Here is a 21,868-nt window from a genome sequence, read left to right as displayed (position 1 = left end):
GGCTGCTAGCGAAGGTTAAAACCACCCGGCTAGTGGCTGAATAGCAGCACTAAAACGACTGTAAAGTGGCGCTAAAAATAGCGCTGATTTACCGCTGACGCCTGGGGTGACTCAATGTGAAAGGGGTCTAAGCCACTCCAAAATAGGCAGTAATCTTCTTTGAAAGGTAACTCGCCACATTCATCAGATTTCCTAGTAGCACATTGCCAGTTTGACATTGCTACTGCTTGCTAGAGGGCTACAGGGCTAGATATTGTTTAAAAACCTTCTGTTTGCAGCACCCTTACCCCTTCCAATACTTACCTGAATCTGATTTCAATCCAGCGATGTGCACGAGAGCAGCTGCTCTCCCGGCTATCTCAATCATCGGCTCAGATACAGTAGCATAAGCCATTGGCCAGTGAGGAGGGAACGGGGCTGAGCCCTGTTCTGTATCTTACAGAGCAGGCTCAGAAGTGAGCATGCATGAGTGCCCCCATAGCAACTGGCTTGCTATGGGAGCACTCAGCAGAGGAGAGGAGCCCAGAACACTGGTGGGGGACCCAGGAAGAGGAGGATTGAGGCTGCTCTGTACAAAATCGTATGAAGAAGGTAAGTAAAACACGTTTGCTCTTATTTTTAAAACATTTTTTTTTTCTTTAGTATCACTTTGAGCAGTTAGGATCCTATATCAGGCAAAAATGGGAAAACATTCCTCTCTCAAAACTGGTCTAATCAGTTCCCAGACATATACAGAGTGTTGTTCAGTCTAGGTTCACATCTATGGGGCTGCGCTTGATGCTTTTTCAGGCACATATATCAGTGCATTTTGCTTTTTTAAACCAGCGTTTTTTATGCGTTTTTGCATGCAGTTTTCATGCATTTTGCGTTTTTCGTTTTTTTTTTCTTTAAACGCACTGTAAAACCCACTGTATATAGCTGGTTGCTAAGAAGGGGGCCAGGAAGCCGGCCACCACATCCTTAGCAACCAATGAGTTAGCTGAAAGCTGAATGTACATTTTTTTTTTAAATTGGGTGGCAAATTTTTTTTTTTTTTAAACGGTGTGGGATTCCCTCCCAGGTCCATACCAGACCCTTCAGGTCTAGTATGGATTCGGAGGGGACCCCCGGGCCAAAATTAAAAAAATTACATGCCCCCCCCCCCCCCAAAATCCATACCAGACAATTATCCGAGCATGCTGCCTGGAAGTTTAGGAAATGGAGGGGACGAGTGAGCACCCCTCCTCCTGAACCACACCAGGCAGCATGCCCTCAGCATCAGCAGTGAAATGTAATAAAAACACAAGGGTCGGTTTTTGACAATTCCTTTATTAATAGCTTTGTCTTCTCTAGCCATCCCTTCGCACCATCTACTCCTTCCCGCCGTCTCCTCCTCGAGCTGTCTCCTCCCACCGCCTCTTCTGGCTGCTGTCTTCTTCCTCGCCGCCGGTTACCTGTTAAAAAAAATGTAAAAAGTCGCTCTTGTTTTGTTGATCTGTTTTGTTATCGTCCACTCTCTTCCGACTCTTGGCCATCCAATGACATCACCTGGCGATATCCAGGTGATATTATTGGATGACGCCCCATTGCTATATAAGAGTCGGCAGAGAGCGGGTTACAACAAAATGATGAAAACATCAACAGAACAAGAGCGGCTTTTTAAACTTCTTTAGCGGGTAACCGGCGGCAAGGAAGAAGACAGCAGCGGAAAGAGGCGGCGGTGGGAAGAGACAGCTCGAGGAGAAGATGGCGGGAAAAGATGACAGGAAGGAGAAGACAGCAGGAAGAGACAGCTCGAGGAGGAGATGGCAGTAAGGAGAAAACAGCAGGAAGAGAGACAGCTCAAGGAGAAGATGGCAGGAAGAGACTGCTAGAAAAGACAGAGCTATTAATAAAGGAATTCCTGACCTGCCGGGGCAGCATGCTCGGATAAAGGTCTGGTATGGATTTTGGGGACCCCACTGCATTTTTTTTTATTTTGGTGTGGGGGTCCCCTCCGAATCCATACCAGACCTAAAGGGTCTGGTATGGACCTGGGGGGAAACCTCACGTCGTTTGTTTCATGAAATTCTTTTGCCAGCAATTTTTTATTTTTTTTTAACATTCAGCCTTCAGCGAGGAACCCCGCTCACAGCTGATGACTCATCAGTTAAGGATGTGGCGGCAAGCTTCCCAGCCCCCTGCTTAGCAACCATTTATATACAGTGGTAAAATAAGAACCGCAAAATGCAAAACACATCAAAAATTGCATAAAAATGCACCACTTGCATTTCTGGTGCAGCTCCATTGAAGTTTATTAGCCTCAAATCGTGGGAAAAAAAGTTCCCGACACTTTCCAAAAATGCACCGCACACAAATGCATAGATGTGAACTAGTACCATAGGAAACCATGTTAAATGGACTGTAGTGTGTTTATGCAAACTGCAAAACACACCAAAAAACGCATAGGTGTGAACGTAGGGTCAAAGAAGAGAGGATGTTAAACTGTGGTAAGCATGGCACTGAGAGATGTGTTGCTGCCATCAAATGCTAAATTTTCTCAGTTTAAAAAATTTATATGTTTTAATTTCTTACTGTGAATAAAATATTGGTTTATGAGATTTGCAAATCATTACATTCTGTTTTTATGTAGATTTTTAAACAGCGTCCCACCTTTTTTGGAATTTGGGGTTGTACAATTACCAGTTTCACCATGCTAGTTGCACACAATTCGGAATCTTAACCCAACAATTGTTACTCCCTTTGAAGACAAGATATTACCAAGCTAGTTTCTACCTTCTATTCCACACTTACTGCTACCTCCAAAGCTAGATACCAAAAAGTTTAACTCTTTTAAATGCCAGTGACTTCCTCTAGGGAAAAAGTAATACAACTGAAATAGTTTCATTATAAAAATATTGCACCTTCTAGATTGTGTAAAATAGGTCTACTCTGCTGCTGTTTGCTGTTTGACTTTTTTTCATTCTTTTTGGACCTGTAAATATGTTTACAATTGTTGGCTAAGGGTGAATGACTTTGTCTTTTCAGCTCTGGGACTCACCAATATTTTGTACAACAAAAACAGTCTATTAAAGTGGAGTTCTGGCCCCCCAACAAAAAATGAAAAGTCAGCGGCTGCACATACTGTAGCTGCTGATTTTTAATATTAGGACACTTACCTGTCCTGGAATCCAGCGATGTCAGCATTCCTGACGATGTTTCCATTGGCTCTCGGGTGCTGGCGCCATCATTGCCTGTAAGGGAAACCGGTAGTGAAGCCTTGATGCTTCACATCCTGTTTCCTACTGCGCATGTGGCGGGAGGAGAGGGCCTGAACTACCATGGCGAGATCACTCAGAAGTGGGGAGACAGGTATTCCCCCCCCCCCTAAAAGGTGCCAAATCTGGCACCGGAAGGGAGGAGGAGGCAGATAAGCAGAGCTTCCAATTTGGGTCGAACTCTGCTTTAAGTGTCCTTGGTGATTTACCCATTTCCATGCCAAAATGTTACTGCGTGTCCTCACCCCCATCTACTTAAACTTGGAAAAAACTGATGATGGCAATATACCATTATACAAACTCACCTATGATCTCAGGAAAAATCCACAGGCCTTTGATAAAATATAGTGTAGGTGGGTTTCAATTCCACGTATGATTGTTTCTCTTCTCCTCAGAATCCTGGTTCCTGAACACCCCATGTAGCACATTGCTTCAAATGGCTTGTTATTGTGACCCGTTTTCTGTGCCCAATATAGACTCTGTTATGCCTACAATAACCTGCTGTAAAGAGTCGGGAGGGACTAGTAGGATTATTGTATTTGTTATTACATTGATTTTTGAAGAAAAAAATAATCATATCCTAAAAACAGCTCACAGGTACACCTACCTTTCATTAGCTGTTACATACAATGTAGCTCAGGGTCCACATCAGCACAGTTGTTGCCTTGACAAAGTGAGACTTGCCACTTGAAGGTGTATAACCTTGATTGGAAAGGGTAGGGCATGCCCTCCAGTGCAAAACCCTTGGCACTTGCATCTTTAAATTTAAAATGGTCATCACTCTAAAAAAATAAAATGGATAAAAAATGCTCCTGTTCCTTTGAAGCATGAATAACAGCATAGTGCTGTTGCAGTGTCATTTGTCTCTTTCTATGTTCTAAAATACTGGTTGATCCTGCCTGTTTCTGTGTTCCCCTGTGTTAACTGATCACGGAAATCAAGACTGCTGATCCATGATACTGTGGTCAGTTTACGTATCTCCGTCATCCCACTGTGTGATCTGAGTGTCTCCCCTCTCGCCCTCCTTACCTGCCTGTCATTTCGAGTCTGTGTTGTGAAAGCCGATCTCCTCTCTGCCCCTCCCCTCTCCACCTGCCTCTATTCCACTGCAATACATAACCACATTACTTGTATCCTTTCTGTTTTACCAAGCTATAAAGTACTGTTTTTTTTTTTTTTTTTATTATAATTCCAAATACCTTTTTTCACATCTGCGGTCATGTGAACTTCCTCTGCTAGCTGGCTGATGTCAGAGGGGAATCTCAGCCCCTCCCGCTGCTTTCCTTAGATCAGGGAAGGAACGCAGAGGCAGATCACGTGACCGCAGAACAGCTCTGTGAAAGAAGGTATTTGGAATTATAATTTTAAAAAAAGCTAACACACAGTACTTGATAGCTTGGTGAAACAGGGAGGATACAAGTAATGGGGTTATGTGACTTCACAACCACTTTAAATTGTGTCATGGCCCTACAGAAATAAGTGGAACTGGGCAGACAGGTGAAACATGTTGCTCTTATTGGTTTCCAGCATTGAAAACCATTCCACCAAATGCTACTGAAATACATAAATTTAATTTGTAGTATTGGCTGCAAGATGTACATTTTTACATACAAATACTGTATTTGTGTAGAAAATGCTAAACTGTGTGCTTGTAGTGATATTTATGTCTTTAAATGCTTATTTAAATTATGCTCCTCTTCCCTCAATGGAAATTTTACATATCGAGAAATGCATGAAAATTTGCAATTTGTTACATGAAAATGTTATCTCCTTGTTGCAGTGTGCCAGATCTTACCCAAAGGAGTTTTGGGAGTTCTGGGCCCATCTTACAGTCCGTCATCCAGCTCCATCATCAGCAATATCTGTGGAGAGAAGGAGGTTAGGTCTTGTATGCTACGTTATACTAACCTTGCATGAAATATTCATTACTTGTGTGTTTGGATGTCATGCTGTCGTGTTTGCATGCTAAGTAGTTGCTCATCATTTGTAAATAGTGGGAACTAAATATATAAAAGTCAAAATGCTGATTATCCCAAATATATTATCCAGATTTCATAGTATATAAGAACACTCTTTCAAAAGAAGATAACATTGGGCATCCCTTCTCCGCAGTCACGGTAAGTAAGTCACAATAAAGTTTAAATGCTCACACAGTCATAAATATGTCATAGCAAAATGTGAATGAACCATAACAACCACTCATAGGAAAAACATGAATAAAGTAATATATGGCACAGATGCATATAATATCAAAGCAACCATGTCTGTTTTTTTGCAATAGTCTCTCATTACTATTTACAGAAAGTTAATATAATCTCACTAAACAGATAGCAACTAACATGTTAATCATTCCTAATAAAAAAATACTACTCATAATCAGTGTCTCTCTAGCCACAAACCCAAAATCACTTTAAGAAAGCAGGCTTCAATTAAGACACTTAATGGGTCATGCAAACCAAGATAAATTGTGTCAAATGTAGTGTTGCAAAATCCTGTAAAGAAATCAAAACGATATACAAGGTTTATGTAAATAATAGAAGTAGAAATCTGTGACCCTAACCCTAATGCTGGCCATACACTATATAAAAAATCGGACGAAATTCGTTTGTTTTTCGGACAGTTAATGGCCACAAATCGATAATCGGTTGGGATGTTTTTAGCCAAAAAAACGAAAAGGACAAGTTTGGAAATTTTCTGCCGAACGAATGATAAATTTAAAGGTTAATGCGCTTCCCGTTCAAACTGTTTTCACTAGGTGTACGTAAAAAAAAATTACAAAAAATTGATTCACTTATGTCCATTGAACCATTTATCGGTCATGACATGATGGTACTATCTTTTGCTCTCACGCCCGAATATTATTTTTTGCGAAAATGGGTTTGAACAATTTTTCGTATATTGTATGGCCAGCATAAGATAATCTGTCAGTCCACCCACCTTTTTGAGTGTCCAAATGCTGTCTCTGCCTCTCCTGCTTCTAGAAGCATAATTTAGGACTAAAAATCTCAAATCAGAATGATACAAAAAAGAAAAAATATGGTATATACAGATGGCATATCTATAGAGCTGAACCAGCTTTATATCAGAAGGTCATTAACCCAACAATGATTATCAAAGTGTAGGAGGGAAAGAAAAAATGGACATTTAACAACAACCACCTGATATATCAATCATCAGTAAAAATAAACAGCATTTAAAAGTCCTAATTTTATTACAAAATATTTAAAAAATGCATTTTACAGCCCCAATAAGTAAAAACAAGCATAGGGTAATAGTCAGACTGTATAAAAAGCTTGCCTATGCGTTGTGTGGTCAAATCCGCTTCTTCAGGGCTTCAGTCTATTATCATCTGACTGATGTTAACAAGCAAATACATGCAATGAGTACAAACATACATACAAATAGATATTTATAAATTAATTCATATATTTAAAACCCCCTGTCACATGGAAAGAGGGGAAAAAACACATAGTAAAACAGTATATACAATACTTATTGGGTCCATCATATCTGTTTAGGCTTTGGGGAGACATCAAAACAGAAACCTACAGCAGGAAGGACAACTCCAGGAAGTGGAGCAGACTGGGCAGCACCCCCAGGAAAAGCACACATTGTGTCAAAAATAACACAGGGTCACAAACTACTTAAAAACAAAAAGAAAACACCGCGCTATTTCAAAATCAAAAACAAGTGAAAAAAAGAGGTGATAAAACTATAGAATTTCTGTGAAAAACACAGCCCAGCTGCTAGCACACAAACAAACCAAGTTCACATAACATAAATACAATTAGTGCTGCGCTTAAAGGCACCTATTTGAATAGGTGAAAGAAGTGAATAATGTGCGTAACTGACAATACAAGCAAGTGAATACAAAAGTTCATGAAATGTTTGAGAACAGTCCCAAAATTATTCACTCTGGTGCGTCCAAAGCTAAATTACAAGTCCACAGATGGCATTCAAGGTGAATTATCCTGCTACGTTCTCAGACCTCGGCAACTCTTGGAATTGGATTGTAAGCAAGTAGAAAGAACAAGTACCCTTACCGGATGGGTTGGACACATCCACCTTATAGTAGTGTGTCTTGCGAGCTTATGGGGGGGCCCCAGCCACTCACCCCAATACACCGACCCGATGTTGTTTTCCTCTCAGGGTTCCTCACGGTCTCCAGATAGAAAAGGTGAGTGGGGTTTCTGTGCCATACACTGCGATTGAACTTGATGCCAGAAGTCTCTTAAGAGTTCACCATAAAAGGAATAAAGCATAAAAAACGCTTCGCATGGTGAAATACAACCAATGATGGTTTATTGAAAAAAGTTTTCGATGAACAGAACTAAAAATATAAAATCACATGATACATAAAAAATAGCAATGTGGGGAGCAGACAACTGCTAGCCCTATGTGTTTCGACCTCAAAGTCTTCAACAGGGGCAGTGTTGAAGACTTGTGGATGTGTCCAACCCATCCGGTAAGGGTACTTATTCTTTCTACTTGCTTACAATCCAATTCCAAGAGTTGCCGAGGTCTGAGAACGTAGCAGGATAGTTCACCTTGAATGCCATCTGTGGACTTGTAATTTAGCTTTGGACGCACCAGAGTGAATAATTTTGGGACTGTTCTCAAACATTTCATGAACTTTTGTATTCACTTGCTTGTATTGTCAGTTACGCACATTATTCACTTCTTTCACCTATTCAAATAGGTGCCTTTAAGCGCAGCACTAATTGTATTTATATCACAAACTACTTAGCTGGGGGTGGACATGTGCATAGGATATTAGAGTAGCCAAAATATCAATATACAACTAAAAATATGGCACTACTGACCTTCGCCTATGAATAATACAAGAGGTAGGTTCTCCAGAGTCACTCCTATCAGCATACGATCATGGTTTATCCAATTCAAACTAGAAATAAGAATGAAATTGAAAATAAAATAAAATAGTCGACAGCTATCACCAAACAATGCACCAGTCTATGTAGGATTAGCACCTACCAAAAAATTTGCAAATAGTTAGCCAACCAGCAGAAAGGAAAAAAGTCTAAAGATGGTAAGGATGTATAGCAAAGCATGCTCCACTAGTGACCCAGCAGGTAAGGGGTATCCAGAAAGGTTCCTGGGTCTCCTAGGGACCCAATCTCCCTCCAAGTCACCCCATCACAGAGTGGGCATACTCTGCAAAGTGTGAGTACCTGCAATGTTGGTTGTCCCTTTCTGACTGAATTCATTTCTCTGGCTATTTGATCGTTTATTTTCTGAGTTGTTTCTCCAACATAAACATATTTACAAGGGCAGACCAGCACATACATTTTAGTAAAGACTGACATGTGTAACCGTCTCTGATTATAAAAACCTTCCCAGTGCCTTCCCAGGGCGAACAAAATCCCTCCCCTTAATTATTCATTAACACTGCACACAACTGAGACACGGATATGAACCTCCTTTTCTCTCATATTCCTCAGTTTAAGAGCTGATCTTGCTATTCTGTCACCTATTATCCAATACTAAACACTAGTATTGGTGCAATCTATAATTCAATAATATCTTATATGCATCTCCCACATCAGTTTATTGTTTTTCTTGTTTTTGTGACATGTTTATGATGTGTAAGCATTTAAGCTCTGTTGTGATTTGTCTTACTAGGGTTGCACTGATATCGGTATCGGTTCAGATACTAAGCATTTGCATTAAAATCCGTACTCTTACAAACGCTCCGATAAATTAAATCAATACCTTTGTGGTGCAATTTGAGCCCATACAAAATGAATGGACTCAAATTGCACTGCAAAGAATCACATGTGATTTGAACAGGAATGCGGTGCGATTCCTGTCCGAATCAGATTTGGTTACCACCACTGCTCCTGTGTGAACCCAGGCTTGTTATAGTGACTTCAGTCTAGGTTCACACAGGAGCGGTTTGGGAAACCGCATACGATTCGGATAGGAATCACACCACATTCCTGTTCAAATCGCATGCGATTCTTTGCATTGCTATTCTTTGTAGTGCAACTTGAGCCCATTCATTTTGTATGGGCTCAAATCATTTCGCAAAGGTATCGGTATTGGTGAATACACGAGCACAGGTATCGGTACTCATACTCGCCAATAGAAAAAAAAGATATCTGTGCAACCCTATTGTTTACCAGAAAGGGGATGAAGGGCAGGGACACCCAAAACTGTCTCTTTGAATGTAAGTTCTTATGCACCATGAAATGTGTATGGAATCTGAGGATGCTGATTGATCCTGTGTTGATACATATATATTTTTAGGGGACTAATGCAGCAGCACACTAAGGGATTAATTTATTTCTATGAATTCACATTTATTTTGATTTATAATTTTTTTTTGAAAAATGTGACTGAAGGTGGAGGGGAATTCAGTTTAATATGATATCTGCAGAATACATTTTGGATTTGAGCATTTTGAATTGCTACATCTCTTTCTGGGATTTTATATTAAGAAGCAAAGTAGAAACTATTGGTGGTGTTTAGGAATGAGCTCGAACATTGCCTGTTCGCCTGATCGGCAAACACTGAACAATTTGGGGTGTTCGTGGCAAATTCGAAAAGCCGCGGTACACCCTGTCCAAGCCTATGGGAGAAAACTAAAGTGCTAATTTTAAAGACTAAAATGCAAGTTATTGTCCTAAAAAGTGTTTGGGGACCTGGGTCCTGCCCCAGGGGACATGTATCAATGCAAAAAAAAGTTTTAAAAACTACAGTTTTTTGGGAGCAGTGATTTTAATAATGCTTAAAGTGAAACAATGAAAGTGTAATATTCCTTTAAATTTCATACCTGGGGAATATCTATAGTATGCCTGTAAAGGGACGCATGTTTCCTGTGCTTAGAACTGTCCCTGCACAAAGTGTAATTTCTGCAGAACAAAAAGTAATTTAAAATCACTCTCGGCTATAATGAATTGTCGGCTCCCTGTAATACAGAGAAGTCATTGAACATCATTGATAAAAAAAAAAAAGCATGGGGTTCCCCCAAATTCAATTACCAGGAGCTTCAGGTCTGGTATGGATTTTAAGGGGAATTCCACGCCAAATTTAAAAAAAAAATGGTGTGGGGGTCCCCCTAAAAATCCATACCAGACCCTTTATCCGAGCATGCAACCAGGCAGGCCGCAGGAAAAGAGGGGGGGACGAGAGATCGGCTCCCCTCCTCCTGAACCATACCAGGCCACATGCCCTCAACATTGGGAGGATGCTTTGTGGGTCTGTGACCCCCTCAAAGCACCATGTCCCCATGTTGAAGGGGACAAGGGCCTCATCCCCACAACCCTGGCCGGTGGTTGTGGAGGTCTGTGGGGGGAGGGTTTATCAGAATCTGGAAGCCCCCTTTAACAAGGGGACCTCCATATCCCGCCCCCTCCTGTTTGAAATGGTAAGGGGGTACAAAAGTACCCCTACCATTTCACAAAGAAAGTGTAAAAAAAAAAAAAAAAGACAAACACACTTTTGAAAAAGTCCTTTATTAAAAATTAAATTTTTTAAAAAAAGTTTCCAGCGGTGGTAATACACTATTGCTATCCAGCTACGAATGATCATCTCTCCGGTGTCCAGCGATGGCTGATCTGATCCAGCAATGGGTGATCTCTCACTCCAGCGCAGTGAATCCATCCATCTTCTGTCTCCACTGGAGGAGACACTGTGGGGATCCTGGTGCCTGACATTTCTTATATGAGGAAGGCGGGCCACCCATCATCTGACCCCGCCCCCTCTGACGCAGGGGGGAAAGCCTGGCTTTCCCAATGACATGAGGGTGGCCCCCCCTTTGATGTAACGCAGGTTTCCGTTACATCAGAGGGGGCGGGGTCACCCACATGTCATCGGGGAAGCCAGGCTTTCCCCCCTGCATCAGAGGGGGGCGGGGCAGGTGACGGGTGGCCCCGCCCTCCTCATATAAGAAATGTCAGGCTACCGGGATCCCCGCAGTGTCTCCTCCGGTGGAGACAGAAGATGGATGGATTCGCTGCGCTGGAGTGAGAGATCACCCGTCGCTGGATCAGATCAGCCATCGCTGGACCCCGGAGAGATGATCATCCGTCGCTGGATAGCAAGAGTGGATTACCACAGCTGGAATCTTTTTTTTAAATGTTTTAATTTTTAATAAAGGACTTTTTCAAAAGTGTGTTTGTCTTTTTTTTTTATTTTTACACTTTCTTTGTGAAATGGTAGGGGTACTTTTGTACCCTCTTACCATTTCAAACGGGGGGCTGGGATCTGGGGGACCCCTTGTTAAAGGAGGCTTCCAGATTCTGATAAGTCCCCCACCCGCAGACCCCCACAACCACCAGCCAGGGTTGTGGGGATGAAGCCCTTGTCCCCATCAACATGGGAACATGGTGCTTTGAGGGGTCACAGACGCCCAGAGCATCCTCCCAATGTTGAGGGCATGTGGCCTGGTATAGTACAGGAGGGGGGGGGCGCTCTCTCGCCCCCCCTCTTTTCCTGTGGCCTGCCAGGTTGCGTGCTCGGATAAAGGGTCTGGTATGGATTTTTAGGGTGACCCCCACTCCATTTTTTTTTTTTAATTTGCCATGGAGTTCCCCTTAAAATCCATACCAGACCTGAAGGGTCTGGTATGGATATTTAGGGAAAACCCCACGTCATTTTTTTAAAAATTTGACGCGGGTTTTTTTTTTTCATCAATGACTTCTCTGTATTACGGGGAGCCAACAATTCATTATAGCCGCAAGTGATTTTAAATGACTTTTTTTCCTGCAGAAATGACACTTTGTGCAGGGACAGTTCTAAGCACAGGAAACATGCGCCATTTACAGGCATACTATAGACACCCCCCAGGTACGAAATTTAAAGGAATATTACACTTTTATTTTTTCACTTTAAGCATTATTAAAATCAGTTTTCCCGAAAAAACATCTGTTTTTAAAACTTTTTTTTTGGATTAATACATGTCCCCTGGGGCAGGACCCAGGTCCCCAAACACTTTTTAGGACAATAACTTGCATATTAGCCTTTAAAATGAGCACTTTAGATTTTGAACGTTCGAGTCCCATAGACTTTAATAGGGTTCTAAAGTTCACAAAAAGTTTAGGTCTGTTCGCAGGTTCTGGTGCGAACCGAACCGGGGGGGGGGGGGGGGGTGTTCGGCTCATCCTTAATGGTGTTCACCCTTCCTGGGGTGACTCCCATGTAGCTCACATCACTTGATATACAGTATATGCATAGTATGTGTAGTATGTATATGTATACAGAGACTTCTGCTATTCTCCAAAACTCTTGAATTCACTTCCAAAGAACATTAGAGAGTCATCTTCTCTTAACTTATTCAAATCAGATCTAAAAACTTCTTTCTTTGGATAAGCTTTCACATAACTGTCTTGTTTGTTTTATCCTTGTGTTTTCTTTGTAAAGCGCTTGAGAAGCTACCTTCAAAGGTGCTATATAAAATAAAAGTTTATTATTTTTATTATTATCAACAGTAATATAGAGAGAATAGACCACAGCAGATATGTTGAAATCATCTTTCTCTTTATTCATTAAACTGTTTTTGCTGAGCAAGGCCTACTATGATTATGCTGGCACTGTCATGTACTTTGCACAATGTTGTACGCTACATAATCTTGCTAATATAAATCATACTGTTAACATTAGGTCCAGTCAGTTGTTGAATTCAAGTCCAACCACTTGAATTGTCCATATACCAGTAACATAATTGGGGATTTAATTGAGGGGCTTTAGTTATGCAATTGGTTTCAGTAAAATACAATGACCGGAATGTACAGAAGTCTTCAGCTGTTGGCACTACAGTTCTGGAGACAAGTAAAATCCCATCATGTGTATTTACTGAAAATTCCTATAAGATTCCTATTTCATTCCATATTAAACCTATAAAAAGTGCATGTTTCAGTGAACACATATTGTGAGCTATAACTGCAGTGTTTACTTAAAAATATATATTTATTAGTTGACCTTAACATTCTTAAAAAAATGCTGTTTAATATCTTTTCAGTGGGGTTAATTTACTGAAGGAAAAGAGCAGGTTGTCTGTGCAAATACATATTCACTTAGCTTAGTGAATGTGATGAAAATCACTTGGCAAAGAACATCCAGTCACAAGCAAGAAGTAAAGAACAGTATTTTTGCTTGCACATGATTGCATGATGATGATAGAAGTTAGCGGAGGGTCCACTCATACACTGAGCTAAGGGAAAATTTACTTGCAAAATTAAAGTTCACTTTTGCTAAGTAAACAGCCTATTTGCCTGTTGTAAATCAGTCCCAGTAAGTGCATTGTTATCATTGTTATCATGTATCATAGATGTACAATATTTCAAGCAGTGCCAAAGCATATTGGGGCTGATTTACAAAAGGTTTGCACCATGAGTTGAGGAGCACGGCGATGCGCAACGGCCGTTTTCATATTCACAAAACATTTGCACCTGTAACACAGCGCAATTCCCCATTCACTAATAACATGCCGGCGCACGGGAGGCGGCGATCAATGTGCCACTCTAGACCTGGCGCACGCATTATTCAACTCAGAATTAAAATAAGCTGGAAGTGCCAATATTATGGGGGTGATGTGGGTGATGTTCCGAAGTATAGCTATAACTGTCCAAGTAACAAATATGCCCAAAATAGAACAGAAAAGTAACGTTCTCTGAGCAAGCTTGCTGCGCCTGCAAATACACTTGGAGCTGCGCGAGGTCAATTTATGCACTGCGCATGCGCAAGCGGCATTTTTGCACATTCAAGTGCTCTGGTTCACCGCGCTGGCAAAATCTTAGTAAATGTCAAGCCGTGTAGATTGATTTGCATAAGTTGAACAGGCGCACCTCTCACCTCTCAACTTTTTGCGCTGGTTCACTTCTATGGGTTTTTTAAGGCTATTTGCACACAGGTCATGTTAGTATTAAGAAGAAAAAATTAAGAAAAAAAATACGTGGGGGTCCTCGAAATTCCATACCAGGCCCTTCAGGTCTGGTATGGATATTAAGGGGAACCCCGTGCCAAAAAAAATGGCATGGGGGTCCCCCTCAAAATGCATACCAGACCCTTATCCGAGCATGCAACCTGGCAGGCCGCCGGAAAAGAGGGGGGACGAGAGAGCGCCCCCTGCCTGAACTGTACCAGGCCATGTGCCCTCAACATTGGGAGGGTGCTTTGTGGTCCCCCCCAAAGCACCTTGTCCCCATGTTGATGAGGACAAGGGCCTCATCCCCACAACCCTGTATGGTGGTTGTGGGGGTCTGCGGGCAGGGAGCTTATCGGAATCTGGAAGCCCCCTTTAACAAGAGGACCCCCAGATCCTGGACTCCCTTCCTGTATGAAATGGTAAGGGGGTACAAAAGAAGACCAGAAGAAAGAAGATGGAAAGAAGAAGACTTTAATAAAGGAATTGTCAAAAACTGTCTCTTGTCATTTTTAACACTTTTGTCACTTTTTTGGTGAAATGGTAGGGGTACTTTTGTACCCCTTACCATTTCACACAGGGGGGGGGCGAGATCTGGGGGTCCCCTTGTTAAAGGGGGCTTCCAGATTCCGATAAGCCCCCTGCCCGTAGACCCCCACAACCACTGGCCAGGGTTGTGGGGATGAGGCCCTTGTCCTCATCAACATGGGGACAAGGTGCTTTGGGGGGACTCCAAAGCACCCTCCCAATGTTGAGGGCATGTGGCCTGGTAAGGTCCTGCGGCCTGCCAGGTTGCATGCTCAGATAAGGGTCTGGTATGGATTTTGAGGGGGACCTCCACGCCATTTTTTTTTGGTGTGGGGTTCCCCTTAAAATCCATGCCAGACCTGAAGGGCCTGGTATGGATTTTGAGGGGGACCCCACACCTGAAGGGCCTGCTATGCTCTTGGAGGGGAACCCATGCAGGTTTTTTTTTTAAATGAAAGTCGCCTGGCCTGGGGGCGACTTAAAGTCGTGTTGTAAGTCACCCCAAGTCATGTTGTAAGTCACCCCAAGTCGCTCTGTGATTCACACTCAAGTTGTGTCCAAGTTGCCTCCCAAAGTCACGCTGGAAGCTGTGTTCCCCCTGTGCGAATGGACTGTTTTTTTTTTTATTCTTTATTTAATTTTATAATTTTTCAACATACAAAAAATATAGAACAATTAAAATTACATACAATCTTTATTCAAACCCCCTATTTTCCCTACCCACCCCCTACCCTCCCCATGCACCTGTATTTCTGTCCAAAAAGGCAGTCAGCAGACTCCTTTCCCTTACCTTTCTTATCTTCTCCCCCTGTTCTTCCCTTCTCCTTGCCTCACTCCTGTCTTATTTTCTAGTTCATTGAGTTATCTCCATCACATATCTCCAAGAGCTTTTAAACTTATCCCACTCTTTCCATTTATCCTTCCGTTCTACCTCTACTAACTGGTCCTCCTCCCGTTCTTCCTCCCTCTCTAATTTTCGTATGATGTTTAATCCAAATATCCAATCTCGAATTTTAGGGCTTTCTGTTTCCTGCCATTTTTTTGGGATTAAGCTCTTTGCTACATTAAGCAAGGTTGGGATTATCGAAGCTTTATATTGTCTCACTGATCTATTTGTCCCATGGAACAAACACGTCCATGGGTCCGCTGGAATAGTTTCGTTAGCAATTAGCTTTATAAGTTCTAAGATCTCTAACCTATGATGGTGCACTCCCACCATATGTGGACCATTGTTCCTTTGATTTTACACCCTCTCCAACACTCAGAGGACCTCTCTTGCTGGAAGTTACTGGTTCTGTCAGGCATATAATACCATCTTGCCAAGCATTTATAATTTGTTTCTGCCATCTTGGAGTCTATCGTGGAGCCATGTGTCAATTTCCAATTTTTTTCTAACATGTGTTTAGTGCAGCTTATTCCTATTTCCCTTTCCCATTTCTTGACATATGGAGGGACCTCCAATCCTTCTCCCTCTGAAAGAATTTCATAGAGTCGTGCAATGTTATTTTTTGAGTTTCCCTTCATAACAAGCCTCTCCATTGGAGTATAATCTTTTCCGGATCGAATTGGTATTGGTAATTTCCCCACAAAATATTTCAATTGGATGTACTTCCATATGTCAATTTTCATCACCTCTGTGTCTAATTGAAGTTCTTGTAAAGTGCGGATTTTAAAATGTTTTACTATATCTTTCACTTGCGCGTTTTCTTTTTTAATCCAATTTCCTCCAACTTCCATCCTCCCAGGCTCAAAATATTAATTTTACCTTTAAATAAATCAAAGGTGAATTGTACTTCCATTTTTTTGTGTATGTACCCTATCCCATATTTTAAATGTAGTGTGTGTTATATCGTGTGTATTCTGTCCCAATGTTCTAAATTGTGGTGGGTTCCATATTATGTGACCTAAATGTATATTACTCATGGTGTATTCTATATTTATCCATCTCTTATCGCTAAACTCTTTTGTCCATTCTATTAATCGTGAAAGTGACACCGCGTTATAATATTTTTTATAATCCGGCACTGCTAGGCCCCCCTGATTTTTTTCTAGGTTTAATACCGTGGCTGAAATTCTGGGTTTTTTATTGTGCCATATAAAGCTAGATATTATACCCTTTAAGGTTCTAAAAAAGGATTGTGGAATTGTTAAGAGGAGCAGCTGAAATTTGTAGAGGATTTTGGGTGTTATCATCATTTTTACATCGTTTATTCGCCCGAACCATGACAGGGGGCAGGTTGTCATTTTTTTTTTAGTTTCTCTTCTTATCACGTCTAATAAGAGTATATAGTTTATCAGGTAGATTTTGATAAGGGTGTCAGTTAATCTTACTCCTAGGTAATTAATATCTTTTCTCCATGAGAAGTGAAATTCTTTTGAGAGTTTTTCTCCCTCTAGTTTATTTATATTGATGTTTAACATTTCCGACTTATTAGGGTTTATTTTAAGATTTGAGAATTCTTCATGTTTTTTTTTAGAACATTTAACAGATTGGTGAATGGACTGTTAATGATACGGCATGCGCTATTATCAGTGGGAGATTATTATCGCGTGCGCATATTATCTGTTGTGCTTATGTGTGCTCCGATTCATACGATCGCTTAATAATTTATCTGGCGCACTAATTGAGGTATGAACCGGCGCAGCGCATTCATCTTAGTAAATCAGCCCCATTGTGTAGCACTGCGCACCATTCATAGATAATATACACTGAGCAAAATTATAAATGCAACACTTTTGTGTTTGCCCCTATTTATCATGAGCTGAACTTAAAGATATACAATTTTTTTCATGTACACAAAAGGCCTATTTTTTAAAAAATATTGTTCACAAATCTGTCTAAATCTGTGTTAGTGAGCACTTCTCCTTTGAAGAGATAATCCATCCACCTCAAAACTTGGCATATCAAGATGCTGATTAGACAGCATGATTATTGCATAGGTGTGCCTTAGGCTGGCCACAATAAAAGGCCACTCTAAAATGTGCAGTTTTATCACACAGCACAATGCCACAGATGTTGCTAGTTTTGAGGGAGCATGCAATTGGAATTCTGACTGCAAGAATGTCCACCAGAGCTGTTGCCCTTGAATTGAATGTTAACTTCTGTACTATAAGCCATCTCCAAAGGCGTTTCAGAGAATTTGGCAGTACATCCAACTGGCCTCACAAAAGCAGACCACATTTAACCACACCAGCCCAGGACCTTTACATCCAGCATCTTCACCTCCAGGATCATCTGAGGCCACCCAGACAGCTGCTGCAACAATCGTTTTGCATAACCAAAGAATTTCTGCCCAAACTGTCAGGAACAGTCTCAGGGAAGCGCATCTGCATGCTCGTCCTCCTCATCTGGGTCTTGACCTGACTGCAGTTCATTGTCGTAACCAACTTTAGTTGGCAAATGCTCACATTCTGGCACTTTGGAGTGGTGTTCTCGTCACTGATGAATCCTGGTTTTCACTGTACAGGGCAGATGGCAGACAGCGTGTATGGCATTGTGTGGATGAGCGGTTTGCTGATGTCAACACCGTGGATCGAGTGGCCCATGGTAGCAGTGGGGCCATGGTATGGGCAGGCATATACTATGGACAACGAACACAGGTGCATTTTATTGATAGCATTTTGAATGCATAGAGATACCATGACAAGATCCTGAGGCCTATTGTTGTGCCATTCACCTCATGTTGCAGCATGATGATGCATGGCCCCATGTTCCAAGGTCTGTACACAATTCCTGGAACTGAAAACATCCCAGTTCTGGCATGACCTGCATACTCACCAGACATTGAGGATGTTTGGTATGCTCTGGATCGGCATATACAACAGCGTGTTCCAGTACTTGCCAATATCCAGCAACTTTGCACAGCCATTGAAGAGGAATGGGACAACATTCCACAGGCCACAACCAACAACTTGATCAACTCTATGTGAAAGAAACGAAACAAGAAGCTCATAAAGGTTTTACTCCAAAAATTACCCGTGAGCAGAATTAGAGGGACTATGTGAAGGAGATATGCTGCACTGTGTGAGGCAAATGGTGGTCACACCAGATACTGACTGGTTTTCGGACCCCTTCGACCCCCCATACAGTAAAACTGTACATTTTAGGGTCCGTTCACACAGGGGCAACTCCGATCCGACTTCAGGTCGCCCCTAGTCGCCTCAGGTTGGACAACATTTAAAAAGCAATGTAAGTGAATGAGAGCCGTCTTAATGCACACTACTGAAGTCGCTCCGACTTCAGAAAAGGTTCCTGTACTACTTGAATCTGACTTGTAGGCGACCGGTACCCATTGATTTCAATGGAGGTCGCCTCCAAGTCGGATCTCCGTTTATACGGAGGCGACTCTGACAGAATTATCAGCTCTCAAGAGGGCACTCCACGCCAAATTTATGAAAAAAATTTGGCGTGGATTCCCCCTCCGAGAGCATAGCAGGCCCTTAGGTCTGGTATGAATTCCAAGGGGAACTCCCTACGCCGAAAAAACGGCGTGGGGGTCCCCCCCAGATTCATACCAGACCCTTATCCGAGCACGCTACCCGGCCGGCCCCGGATACCGGCCCCCCACCCTATGTGAATGAGTATGGGGTACAATGTACCCCTACCCATTCACCTGTAAAATAAAAGTACCAAAAAAGACACAACAAAAATATTTTATTGCACAGCTCCGGGGGTCTTCCGTCTTCGGGGGTCTTCTCGCCGGACTCCTCCGCTATCTTCTTGTAGCTCTTTTGCAAGCGGAGGAGTCCGGCTTTCTTCCTCACCGCCGGCCTCTTCTCCCGACTTCGGGGGTCTTGTCCCCCTCTTCGGTTCTTCTGCCGGGCCACCGCGCCTTCTTATAGCTCTTTTACAGGCGGTGGCCCGGCCTTCTGTCGCCGCCGTCGCCGCCGCCTTCCGTTCTTCTTCTTCTTCTTCTTCTTCTTCTCCAGGAGATGTTGCCTCGACGCTCTCTCCGGCCGGAATGCCAGGGACGCGCTCCGCTGCCACTTATATAGGGACAATGGGGCGGTGTCACATGGCTTTATGTCACATGGGTTGGTCATGGCCGGCCGGGTAGCGTGCTCGGATAAGGGTCTGGTATGAATCTGGGGGGGACCCCCACGCCGTTTTTTCGGCGTAGGGAGTTCCCCTTGGAATTCATACCAGACCTAAGGGCCTGGTATGCTCTCAGAGGGGGAACCCACTCCAAATCTTTTTCACAAATTTGCCATGGAGTTCCCTCTTGAGAGCTCATTCTCTGATTGGCCGCGGCAAAAGTCGCCTGGCTGGGGCGACTTAAAGTCGTGTTGTAAGTCGTGTTCAGGTCGTGTCCAAGTTGTCTCCAAAAGTCGTGTTGAAAGTCGTGTTGCCCCTGTGTGAACGGACCCTTAGAGTGGCCCTTTATTGTGGCCAGCCTAAGGCACACCTGTGCAATAATCATGCTGTCTAATCAGCATCTTGATATGCCACACCTGTGAGGTGAATGGATTATCTCAGCAAAGGAAAAGTGCTCACTAACACAGATTTAGACAGATTTGTGAAAATACTGTATTTTCTGGCGTAAAAAGACTACCTTTTACACTTAAAAAAATGCCCAAAAATCGGGGGTCGTCTTATACGCCGGGTATACAATGCTGCCCGATGGATGTCAGCCCCCAAATGTCTGCTAATACTGTATGTGGCTTCAGCTACAAACATTATACGCCTTTGAGCCAATCCCGGCAAGCAATGTATTCTATTAATGAATACAGAGCCTGCTTGGATTGGAGTAACAACCTCTGTCAATCCGAGCAGGCTACATAGAGTAGCCTGCTCGGATTGGCTTTGAGAGAGAGAGAGAGAGAGAGAGAGAGAGAGAGAGAGAGAGAGAGGCAAGGGCTGATGATGCTACAGCCTCTGCCAATCAAAGCAGGCGTTGTATTCATTAAAATAATAAACCGCTCACCATACTTCCCTGGGTAAATCCATTCACTGATCTCCTACTACTATACATCCTGCTGTTTGCCTTTGAGGTCCCAAGCACCCAAGAGGGACAGGTAAATCTGGGACATATGACAGGGGGGTTATTAAATGCATTTTGGGGGACAATTCCCATAGAATGTAACCCAAAAGTGGTATAGGTTTGGTTAGTGAAAAATTCTACTTTCCAGAGTTGTGGCATTCAATAGATCTCTGTTTGTGTTATTATTGTTTGATTTACTTTATGACATATCACAGCATAGCGGATGAGTAGTTGACATTCTTGCTTTGTGTTTTTTAATGGTTCTAATGTTTTTTGTAAATGGTGTTGCCTCAGAAGTGGGGTAGTCTTATACCGCGAGTATTGCCCAAAACCTATGTTTTCACTTGAAAAATAGGGGGTCGTCTTATACGCCAAGTTGCCTTATACGCCGGCAAATACGGTATTTGAGAGAAATAGGCCTTTTGTGTACATAGAAAAAGATGTAGATCTTTAACCACTTCAGCCCCGGACCATTTGGCTGGTCAAAGACCAGAGGATCTTTTACAATTTGGCGTGGTCATGCAATGTTATACCCAAACTAAATTTGCGTCCTTTTTTTCCCACAAATAGAGCTTTCTTTTGATGGTATTTGATTGGCTCTGCGATTTTGATTTTTTGCGATATAAATGGAAAAAGACCAAAAATTTTGCAAAAAATATATATTTTCTAATTTTTGTTATAAGAAAAATCCAATAAACTCATACATTTAGGCCAAAATGTATTCAGTCACATGTCTTTGGTAAAAAAAATGTCAATACGCGTATATTTATTGGTTTGCACAAAAGTTATAGCATCTACAGACTAGGGTACATTTTCTGAAATTTACGCAGCTTTTAGTTTATGACTGCCTATCTCATTTTTTGAGGTGCTAAAATGGCAGGGCAGTACAAACCCCTTCCCCCCAAATGACCCCATTTTGGAAAGTAGACACCCTAAGGAATTTGCTAAGAGGCATGATGAGCCCATTGAATATTTTATTTTTTTGTGATTGAATAATGACAAAAAAATATTTTTTATACAAAAAGTTGTCACTAAATGATATATAGCTCAAACATGCCATGGACGTATGTGGAATTACACCCCAAAATACATTGTGCTGCTTCTCCCAAGTACAGGGATACCACATGTGTGGGACTTTTTGGGAGCCTAGCCGCATACGGGGCCCGAAATCCAAGCACCGCCTTCAGGATTTCCAAGGGCGTACATTTTTGATTTTACTCCTTACTACCTATCACAGTTTC

The 21,868-nt window shown here is 42.1% G+C and overlaps 1 protein-coding gene across 2 annotated transcripts in view; it reads left to right on the top strand.

Moving 5' to 3' along the window:
* The window catches only part of GRIK4 (glutamate ionotropic receptor kainate type subunit 4), a 799,826-nt gene that overhangs the window by 434,425 nt on the left and 343,533 nt on the right, over positions 1–21,868 (top strand). For both annotated transcript variants that reach the window (XR_013263204.1, XM_077457367.1), the window contains exon 4: positions 5,017–5,114. Coding sequence is in view for 1 of the 2 variants with exons in the window: in XM_077457367.1 (XP_077313493.1) it covers positions 5,017–5,114 (98 nt within the window). In the remaining variant the exon portion in view is untranslated. The remainder of the gene's footprint in view (positions 1–5,016; positions 5,115–21,868) is intronic.

Source organism: Lithobates pipiens, unplaced genomic scaffold, assembly GCF_037356315.1.
Source record: "Lithobates pipiens isolate NorthernLeopardFrog02 unplaced genomic scaffold, aLitPip1_a1.2 Scaffold_27, whole genome shotgun sequence".
NCBI classification, from domain to species: Eukaryota; Metazoa; Chordata; class Amphibia; order Anura; family Ranidae; genus Lithobates; species Lithobates pipiens.
This window is presented reverse-complemented; position numbering and strand designations above follow the sequence as displayed.